The following is a 10,776-nucleotide window of genomic DNA, read 5'->3' as shown; positions in this document are numbered from 1 at the left end:
TCCCGCTATCCCGGACCCCACTATCCCCGTTATTCCCGGTATCCCCATCACAATCGCTCACCATTTTGCGCTGGTTGCTGAGGCAGAAGGTGCAGACCTGCCGCGGCTGGGAATCCCAGGAGCCCCAATTCCCAAATCCTGCTATCCCGGACCCCATTCCCGCTATCTCGGATCCCATTCCCGCTATCCCGGACCCCGTTATCCCCGTTATTCCCGGTATCCCCATCACAATCGCTCATCACTCACCATTTTGCGCTGGTTGCTGAGGCAGAAGGTGCAGATCTGCCGGGGCTGGGAATCCCGGGATCCCCAGTTCCCAAATCCCGCTATCCCGCACCCCATTCCCGCTATCCCGGACCCCATTCCCGCTATCCCGGACCCCGTTATTCCCGGTATCCCCATCGCAATCACTCACCATTTTGCGCTGGTTGCTGAGGCAGAAGGTGCAGATCTGCCGCGGCTGCCCGCTCTCGCTCTCCCGCCCGGGCGGGGACGCGCTCCCTCCGCCGCAGAACGCGGCCGCCGCCGCCGCCGCCGCCGCTGCCGCCGCTGCCGCCGCCGCTCCCGGCCCCGCCGCCGCCGCCGCCGCCGCCGCCGCTCCGTGGCACGGCTGCCCTCCGCCGCCCGCGTCGCGAGCAGCAGCACGTTGCCCAGGTGCGAGATGTAGCTGGAGGCGAGGCGCAGCGTCTCGATCTTGGAGAGCTTCCTGTCGGCCGGCTCGGTGGGGATCAGCGTGCGCAGCGCCGTGAACGCCGTGTTCACCGAGTTGGTGCGGTCCCGCTCGCGGGCGTTCGCCGTGTGCCGCTGCCGCGGCTCCCGCGCCAGCCGCCCGCGGCTCTTGCCGGGCCGCCGCTTGCCGCCCCGCATGCCGAACGCGTCGGCCTCGGCGTGGAAGGGCTTCTCCTCGGAGCCCGAGCTCTCGCTGTTCTCCTCGTCCTCGGACAGCGCGCTGATCTCGGGGTACAGGAAGCGCCCCGGCGCCGAGCGCAGCATGGCGAAGGACATGGCTGGGAAAGCCGCTGGAGAACGGGGCAGCGCTCTCAGCTCCGGCCGCTCATGGCTCTCGCCGATCCGCTCTCAGGGCTTTTTTATCCCGCTGCTATCCCGGGTTTTGCGGCTTTTCTCCCACTTTTATCCTGCTTTTTAGGGGTTTGATCGCGCTGCTTTACCCCGGTGGCCGCGGGGTTTGATCGCGGGTTTATCCCGGATTTGCGAGGGGTTTTATCCCGGTTTTGGGTTTTTTTGGGGGGGGTTTATCCCGGTTTATCCCGGTTTATCCCCGGTTTTGGGGCTCGCCGCCGCCGCCGCTCCCGGCGCACGTGCGCATCCTCCGGGAGCCGCGGGCTGGAATTGCGGGGTTTTTATAGCGGCGGGAATCGGGAATGGGCGGCCCGGCCCCTCCTCCGGGCCCGGCTTCCTTGGAAAAGGAGCCCTCGGGAAGGGGAGCCCCAGGCCCGGCCTACCTGAGCTCACCCTCCGCCTTTAACCCCTCCTTCGCCGCTCCTCTCCCGCTTCTCCCCATAAATTCCTTGTCCCAATCCCGAAATTCAGCGGAGTTCCCGGGGGCAGCTCTGGGATCCCTCTGGAATTTTCCCTTCCCCCGGGATTCGCTGCCTCTTTTCCCAGTTTTCCCCATGAATTCCTTGTCCCAATCCCGAAATTCACCGGAGTTCCCGGGGGCAGCTCAGGGATCCCTCTGGAATTCCGCCCCCACCCAGGATTCGCCGCTCCTTTCCCGGTTTTCCCCATAAATTCCCAATCCTCAAGTTCACCGGAGTTCCCGGGGGCGGCTCTGGGATCCCTCTGGAATTCCACCCCCACCCAGGATTCGCCGCTCCTTTCCCGGTTTTCCCCGTAAATTCCCCTGTCCCAATCCCGAAATTCCCGGAGGGGGGGGGCACTCTGGGATCCCTCTGGAATTTTCCCCCCACCCGGGATTCACCACATTCCCGGGGAATTCGCTGCTCCTTTCCCGGTTTTCCCCATAAATTCCCTTGTCCCGATCCCAAAGTTCACCCGAGCTGCCATGGGGAGCTCTGGGATCCCTCTGGAATTCCGGGAGCGCCCGGAGCCGAGGGAATTCGCTGCCCACGACATTCCCGGTGTCCCGGTGATCTCATCCCGAGGATTCCCGGAGGATTTTCCATGCCGGCGCTGTCCCCATCCCTGTAACCCCTTCCTTCCCATTCCCGCGGAATTCCCGCTGGGAATTGGGATTTATCCCGCTGGGAATTGGGATTTATCCCGGTCCCTTCCCATTCCCGCTGCTCCCGGGAATTGGGAATTAACCCTTGAGGAGCCGCCGCTGGGATTTGCTGGAATTCCCTGCCCGGGGAGAGCCAGGAGGGAATCGTGGCATGGAAATTCCAGAGGTGTCAGGTGTCATTCCCTGTCCCATTCCCGATATCCCGGGATGTCCCAGGCATGGGGCAGCCCCGGATTCTTTGGGAATTCCATCCCAAAATCCCGATTTTCCATTCCCTGGGTGCTGCATCCCAAACCCCTCTGAGGCTCTCCCAGAAAAAAAAAAAAAAAACCCTGGAAAAGTCTCCGGGATCCCCCGGGATTTCCCTGCGGAATTCCCGCCATCCACCTGGCAATCCCCGCAGCTCCGAGCTGCGTTATCCCATTATCCCACCCTCCCAAAACTCCATGAATCCCGGAGGAAATCCAGCATTTCCAGCTGGAAAAAAAACCCGGGAACGGCCTCGTTTTTCCTCCTCGGAGCTCCCCCCGCTTTCGCAGCGGCGCCTCCCGGGAGCTCCGCGCGGGAGGTTCGTTCTCGGTGCCGCTGCACCTTCCGTGCGCTCCCGCACTTAATCCCTGTCTCGGCAGCTTCCGAAACCCAAGCTCTGTCATCATCCCCCTGCCGGCCCTCTGCAGGCTCCCGCGGCCATCTGCTTTCGTTTATCCCGAGCCTGATCCCGATCCCGATCCCGCTCCCGGCAGCATTCCCGGGAAAAGGGACGGAGCCCGCTGGGCCCGGCCCGGCTCCGTGGGGGCAGAGCGGGGGGCTGGGAGGAGATGGGGGGCAAAGGGAGTCCTGAAACCCGCGGGATTGCGGCCAAAATCTGCGGGATTGCGGCCGGAATTTACGGGATTGCGGCCAAAGTCTGTGGAGTCCCGGCCAAAATTTACGGGACGGTGGCCAAAGTCTGTGGAGTCGCGGCCAAAATCTGTGGAATTGCAGCCAAAATCTGTGGAATTGCCGCCAGGGATGTGGAGATGATTGTGGGCACAGGTTGGGGGCACAGGGAGTCCCAAAATCCATGGAATCACAGCCAAAATCTGTGGGATCATGGCCAAAATCTATGGAATTGCAGCCACAATTTATGGATTTGCAGGCAAAATCCAGGGAGTCACAACCAGGGACACGGAGATGATCTGGAGCACAGGAGTCCCAAAATCTGTGGAATTGCTGCCAAAATCTGTGGAATCACAGCCAGAATCCGTGGAATTGCAGCCAAAATCTGTGGAGATGAAGCCAGGGATGTGGAGATGGTCCTGGGCACAGGTTGGGGGCACAGGGAGTCCCAAAATCCATGGAATCGCAGCCAGAATCCATGGAATTGCACCCAAAATCCGTGGGACCACAGCCAGCAGTGGGGCACAGGGAATTCTGCCCCTTCCCACCTCTGGATCTCTCGGAATCTTCCCCCCTTTGCCTGATTCTGGTCACTTTTACCATGGATATTTTCTGGGATTTATCCCTTTCCCTGCTGATATTTTCAGGGATTTATCACTTTCCCTGTGGATAATTTCAGGGAATGATCCCTTTTCCTGCTGCCAGGAATGTGTGGCAGGAATGCCCGGGGCCATTCCAGGAAAAAAATTCTTTGGGAAGCAGTTCCAAGGATTCCCTGGAATCCCCTCATGCTGTTCTCCGAGTATTCCCTGGAATTCCCTCACCCTTTTCTCCAAGGATTCCATTGAATTCCCTCACTCCCTTCCTCCAAGTATTTCCCGGAATTCCCTCACCATTTCCTCCTAGGATTCCCTGGAATTCCCTCCCCTTTTTTTCCAAGGATTCCATTGAATTCCCTTACTCCCTTCCTCCAAGTATTTCCCTGGAATTCCCTCACCCTTTCCTTCAAGCATTCCCTGGAATTCCCTCCCCTTTTTTTCCAAGGATTCCCTGGAATTCCCTCACCCTTTTCTCCAAGGATTCCCTGGAATTCCCTCCCCTTTTTTTCCAAGGATTCCCTGGAATTCCCTCACCCTTTCCTTCAAGGATTCCCTGGAATTCCCTCCCCTTTTTTTCCAAGGATTCCCTGGAATTCTCTCACCCTTTTCCCCGAGAATTCCCTGGAATTCCCCGCCCTCCCCTGACCCTTTTCCCGACGTTTTTTCCCTGCAGGACATCCGGAACACGGTGGGGAACATTCCCATGGAATGGTACCAGGATTTCCCGCACATCGGCTACGACCTGGACGGGAAGAAGATCTACAAACCCCTGAGGAGCAAGGACGAGCTGGACCTGTTCCTGGAGAAGATGGAAAACCCGGAATACTGGTGAGGAATTCCCGGGAAAGGGGCCTGGAAAAAGCTTGGGATAGCGGGAGGTGTCCCATGGGATGGGGATGAGCCTTAAAATCCCAAAGAATTCCGGGATTCTGTGGATATGCTTGGCACGTGGGGTTTGTGTGGGCTTGGAGTTCCCAAAATTCCCGGGATTCTGGGTTCTGGAGTCTTCCTGAGGTTTTCCAGGGTGATTCTGGATGTGTGGATTTGGCATCTGGCACAGAGCCTTCCTCCCTCCCATGCATCCTCAGCTGCATCCCGGGAATCCCTCTGCATTCCAGGAATCCCTCTGCTTCCTGGGAATCCTTCTGCATCCCTGTCCTCATCCCAAAAATCTCTCTGCATCCCAGTCCCGTATCTCAGGATCCTGGTGTCCATCCTGGTGTCCATCCCTATCCCACATCCCCGTGTCCACATCCCCGTGTCCATCCCAGTGTCCATCCCGGGATTCCGATGCCCATATCCCAGTGTCCATCCCTATTGCACATCCCCGTGTCCATCCCCGTGTCCCACATCCCGGTGTCCATCCTGGGATTCCAATGTCCATATATCAGTAGCCATCCTGGTGGCCATTCCGGTGTCCATCCCTATCGCACATCCCGGTGTCCATCCCCGTGTCCATCCCAGTGTCCATCCCGGGATTCCGATGTCCATGTATCAGTGGCCATCCTGGTGGCCATTCCGGTGTCCATCCCTATCGCACATCCCAGTGTCCATCCTGGGATTCCGATGCCCATATCCCAGTGTCCATCCCTATCGCACATCCCCGTGTCCATCCCCGTGTCCATCCCAGTGTCCATCCTGGGATTCCGATGTCCATATATCAGTGGCCATCCTGGTGGCCATTCCGGTGTCCATCCCCGTGTCCCACATCCCAGTGTCCATCCTGGCATTCCGATGTCCATGTATCAGTGGCCATCCTGGTGGCCATTCCGGTGTCCATCCCCGTGTCCATCCCAGTGTCCATCCTGGGATTCCGATGTCCATATATCAGTGGCCATCCTGGTGGCCATTCCGGTGTCCATCCCTATCGCACATCCCAGTGTCCATCCTGGGATTCCGATGTCCATGTATCAGTGGCCATCCTGGTGGCCATCCCGGTGTCCATCCCCGTGTCCATCCCAGTGTCCATCGCTCTGTCCTTCGTGCCAGTGTCCGTATCTTGGTGTCCATCCTGGTGTCCATATCCCAGTGTCCATCCCCATGTGCCACATCCCTGTCCCCCATCCCAGTGTCCCTGTCCCGATGTCCCCCATGGCAGTGTCCCCCCTGTCCATGTGTCCATCCGTGTGTCCGTCTGTCCGTCCCAGGCGCACGGTGCAGGACCCGCAGACGGGGGCGGAGCTGTGTCTGTATCTGTGTGTCCATGTGTCCATCCATGTGTCCATCTGTCCATCCATGTGTCCGTGTGTCCATCCATAGGCGCACGGTGCAGGACCCGCAGACGGGGGCGGAGCTGTGTCCGTGTGTCCATGTGTCCATCCGTGTGTCCATCCATAGGCGCACGGTGCAGGACCCGCAGACGGGGGCGGAGCTGTGTCTGTATCCGTATGTCCATCCATGTGTCTGTGTGTCCGTGTGTCCATGTGTCCGTCTGTCCGTCCGCAGGCGCACGGTGCAGGACCCGCAGACGGGGGCCGATGTGCGTCTGTATCTGTGTGTCCATGTGTCCATCTGTCCATCCATGTGTCCATGTGTCTGTCCGTCTGTCCGCAGGCGCACGGTGCAGGACCCGCAGACGGGGGCGGAGCTCTGTCTGTATCTGTGTGTGTCCGTGTGTCCATGTGTCCATCTGTCTGTGTCCATCCGTGTGTCCGTCTGTCCATCCATAGGCGCACGGTGCAGGACCCACAGATGGGGGCGGAGCTCTGTCTATATCCGTGTGTCCATCTGTCCGTCCATCTGTCTGTCCATCCATAGGTATTGGAATATGTATCCCAATATAACCAGTTAGATGGTGCCTAGGCCAGTTCTGACCTTCGCTGCTGGGCCAGAGGCAGCGCTGCGGTGTTTAACCGCAGAGATACCTTGGCTGGCGGCAGAGTGCAGCGGGGCACAAGACAGGACTCCAATCTCCTCAGGAGAGAGCTTCTGGCGATGGTGGAGAGAAAGGGAATGGATTCTGCTAGAAGGTAGCCAGATGTTTATTCCATGAGTACAGATACGTCTGCACTGGGCCACTGCTGGTAACAGAATGAAGCCGCATGGTCTCATTCACATTTTAAGCTCAGGACAGGGGAAGGGGAGGGGACAGGTGAGTCACCAACCAGGTGAAGGGGCAGGGTCTCAAGGGACTAGGGACACCTATCACACGACGCCTTGCTGGTATGTTAGCCTGATTGACAGGGCACACTCAGCGAGGGGCGAGGGGGAAGGGAGAAGGTAAAACAGGATATTGCAACACACCACAACATCTCCCCCTAGTTTTGTTTAAAAAGAAGAGGACTGTGTTTATGGTGCAGAATGATTCTACTGAGGCTTCTAGGTCATCCACTGGAGCACTGAGGGCTTCCAAATGGTAGACCTCAGGAGGGGGAGATGAGCTTGAGATTAACTTGAGAACCATGCGTCTGATTACTCCAAAAACAATGCTAAAAACTACAATAACTACAACTAAAATAAACAGCACTAAAATTACAGTTTTCAGAATAGATCCCAACCAGCCCGAGAGTCCCCAGCCATTGAAAAGTCCATTCAGCCCGTTGTCAGTTTCTCTGTTGATGTCTGAGAGCCTTTGTCAAGGTAGTCCATACGTGGTTTGGGCTGCGGTACTATGTAGGAGATTGCAGGTGGGATGATCACGAGTAGGACGAGAAGCAGGCTCGGTCTCATGACGTCTCGAGGCTACACACAAACAGTGGGATCTAAACTGGTACAAAAACTTGAGACAAACATATATTACAAACTATTCCAGATAGGAGGCTTAAATGGAATTTCCTCCAGAGAACGCGTGCGGCGTTTTCTTCTCCAGGCAGCGTGAGCAACCTGGGGTGCTTCTGCAGATTTCTCTGAGACTTTGGGAACATAGGGCTTTATCCATTTGGAAGGAACCCACCTTAAACCAGAGGGGGTGGACACACAGGCGTATCCACGTCCCCAAGTAACCAATTTGTAAGGTCCCACCATTTTCCAAGTCTCAGGGTCCTTTACTAAAACTGGAGGTTTTTCTTTCATCAACCTGTGACTGTTCCCCCCAAAGTGGCGTAGGATGGGAGGGTTCAGGCTGTCAAAAGAACAATTCAGAAAATTTATTGTGAATAGCGCCCTGGATAACCGGATGTGGGGAGGTTCTACCTTCAGAACCTGTTGTTGCTGGTCCAGGACCCTTTTAATATCACGGTGAGTTCTTTCTACAATGGCTTGACCTGTAGGGGAGTAGGGGATGCCAGTTTTATGCTCTACTCCCATTGCTGCAGGAAGCTCCCGAATTCCTTGGATCTATAAGCAGGCCCATTATCAGTTTTCAGCTCCTTGGGGATGCCCATGAAAGAAAAAGCCTGTAAGAGGTGCTTAATAGCATCAATAGATGATTCTCCTGTGTGGGCAGAAGCATAGACCGCTCCAGAAAAGGTATCTACACTAACATGAACATATTTCTGCCGTCCAAAAGCCTGTATGTGTGTTACATCTGTTTGCCACAGTTCACAACTGTTCAGTCCCCTTGGGTTTGCTCCCGTACTCACTGTAGGGAGTGCATGTTGTTGGCAATTTGGGCACGTGGCCACAATCGCTTTGGCCTGTTCTCGAGTGATGTTAAACTGGCGAACCAGGCCAGGTGCATTTTGGTGGAAAAGCTGGTGGCTGATTTTTGCCTGTTCAAAAACATTTGGGAGAGTGGCCATCACTGCAGGCGCAGCAAGAGCATCTGCCCTTCTGTTGCCTTCAGCAATAAACCCTGGCAAGTCAGTGTGTGACCTGACATGCATCACATAAAAGGGTTGCTCTCGGTGAGTGACTAACTTTACCAGTTTGGAAAGCAATTCAAAAAGTGCAATGTTAGATACATCTTGCAGTATTGCTTGATCTGCTCTGGATACTACTCCTGCCACGTATGCAGAGTCTGTAATCAGATTAAATGGTTCTGAGAACCTTTCAAAAGCCCTAACAACCGCAGCCAATTCAGCAACCTGAGGTGAACCTTCCACCTCAGCAATGTCCGTCTCCCACTGCTGGGTTTGAGGATCTTTCCAAGTCATAACAGACTTGTGGGACCTCCCGGACGCATCTGTAAAGACAGTCAGAGCCCTTTTTAAAGGTCTCCTACTTAGAGCAGTTCTTAATTTTAAAGTAAATTGAACATCTTGTTCAAACAATTTGCAAGCGGGCCGTGCTACCGAAAATTGTCCTGAGTAGGAATCCAGAGCAAACTGCAACACTTCATTTTCTTGAAACAATTGTTCCAGTATTTTCATAGTATTTTGACCTGATTTTAACTCAACTGGAATGTGAATGCACTTAAAATCACATCCTGCTAACTCCCTGATCCGGGTCCTTGCTTTCCGGATCAGTTCTGCTATCAGCTCTTGAGGCTTTGTCAGCCTCTTGGACCTTTTGTGACTGAGGAAAACCCATTCTATGATCAAGAGAGAGTCCCTCTGGTCCCGGTCCTTTTTTGGTGTGTCCTTTGCCTTAGGTGTTTGTTTTTCCTCCCACTGGAAGATAATTCCATGGAGGTGTGGCAACTTACCTAGGATGATAAATTTGAATGGCAGGTCAGGCCGGCATCGGTGGGCCTGTCTTGTGGACATTGCAATCTGAACCTTTTCTAGAGCTTTCCGTGCCTCTGGGGTAATAGACCTAGGAGCACCTGGGTCCTCTCCCCCTTTCAATAAATTGAAAAGAGGAGCAAGGTCTTCATTAGTCAGACCAAGCCATGGTCTTACCCAATTCAAAGACCCACACAACTTGTGGACATCCGCAAGGGTCTTGATCCTTGGATTGATTTCTAGTTTTTGAGGAACAATGGTCCTATTTCCAATTTCTAAGCCCAAATACTTCCAAGGTGGCATCTTTTGAATTTTCTGTTCCTGGAGCTCGAACCCTGCAACAATCAATGCATCGATCGTTAGGTCAAGCGCATGTGTTAGTAAATCATCATTGGGGCACACACAAGGATATCATCCATATAATGGTATATGATGGCCTTCTCTGCAGCTGCACGCACTGGGGAAAGCAGGGAAGAGACATACCACTGGCAGATAGCTGGAGATACTTTCAGGCCCTGAGGAAGAACAGTCCAATGGTACCTTTTCATAGGAGCTTCTGAATTGATAGAAGGGACTGAGAATGCCAAACGCGGTGCATCGTCAGGGTGCAATGGGATTTGGAAAAAACAATCTTTAATATCAATAACAGCTAATTTCCAATCTTGAGGAAGCATTGTTGGGGATGTCATACCAGGCTGGGGAGAACCCATATCTTCAATTACATTATTAATTTGTCGGAGGTCACAGAGAAGTCGCCACCTCTTTTTGTCAGCTTTTTGGATGACAAACACTGGAGAGTTCCATGGGGACATGGTCTCCACAATGTGGCCCTTTCTTAGTTGCTCTTGTACTAGTTCTTCAAGCACTTTTATTTTTTGTTTACTGAGTGGCCACTGTTTCACATCAACTGGTTCGTCTGTTTTCCACTTAAGTTTTTGAGCGGGGCGCTGTTGTTTAATGACTGCTGCACAAAAATGCTGTGGAGAGTCTGGAATATTAATTGTGACACCCCACTGGGCCATTAAATCTCTCCCTAACAAAGGTTCTGAATAATCTAACACAAATGGACGGATATTTGCCAATTGTCCGTTTGGACCCTCGAATTGAATAATGCTTTTGGATTGCCTTGCCAATTGCAGACCTCCTACGCCTCGAAGGTGACCAGCAACATTTTGTAAAGGCCAGTGTGCTGGCCAGTCTTGTACTGGAATCACTGTGCAGTCTGCACCTGTGTCTACAAGCATTTCAATGCGTTTAGACTCCCCACCCTCACTGACATTGCACCACAATTTGGGTTTATCTGTCCCAATAACTTGGACCCGGGCGACTGTGGGCCCTTGTTTATCGACATTTTCAGGTAAAGATGGCACAGGGATAGCTTGAGCAACAATTTGTCCCTTAGGAAGAAACAGGGGTGGGTGGAAACAGTGCAGGCTGAGAACAAATTGCTTGGGATCTGATGTTGTCAGTCCCGGAGCAATTTCGATCTCTTGTGGTGTGTTTTTGTCCCCAGTGATGATGTACTTACAACGAATTTGGTTCCAAGTAC

The 10,776-nt window shown here is 54.3% G+C and overlaps 1 protein-coding gene and 1 pseudogene across 1 annotated transcript in view; one reads left to right on the top strand and one right to left on the bottom strand.

Annotated features, from left to right (window-relative positions):
* Positions 1-225: 225 nt before the first annotated feature.
* Positions 226-1,308, bottom strand: LOC135460652 (basic helix-loop-helix transcription factor scleraxis-like; annotated as a pseudogene).
* A 1,716-nt stretch (positions 1,309-3,024) lies between these two features.
* Positions 3,025-10,776, top strand: part of BOP1 (BOP1 ribosomal biogenesis factor) — a 41,927-nt gene continuing 34,175 nt past the window's right edge. The window contains exons 1-2 of the mRNA XM_064737556.1: positions 3,025-3,153; positions 4,358-4,512. Coding sequence (XP_064593626.1) covers positions 3,025-3,153; positions 4,358-4,512 — 284 coding nt within the window. The remainder of the gene's footprint in view (positions 3,154-4,357; positions 4,513-10,776) is intronic.

The sequence above is a fragment of the Zonotrichia leucophrys genome, unplaced genomic scaffold (assembly GCF_028769735.1).
Source record: "Zonotrichia leucophrys gambelii isolate GWCS_2022_RI unplaced genomic scaffold, RI_Zleu_2.0 Scaffold_75_219274, whole genome shotgun sequence".
NCBI classification, from domain to species: domain Eukaryota; kingdom Metazoa; phylum Chordata; class Aves; order Passeriformes; family Passerellidae; genus Zonotrichia; species Zonotrichia leucophrys.
This window is presented reverse-complemented; position numbering and strand designations above follow the sequence as displayed.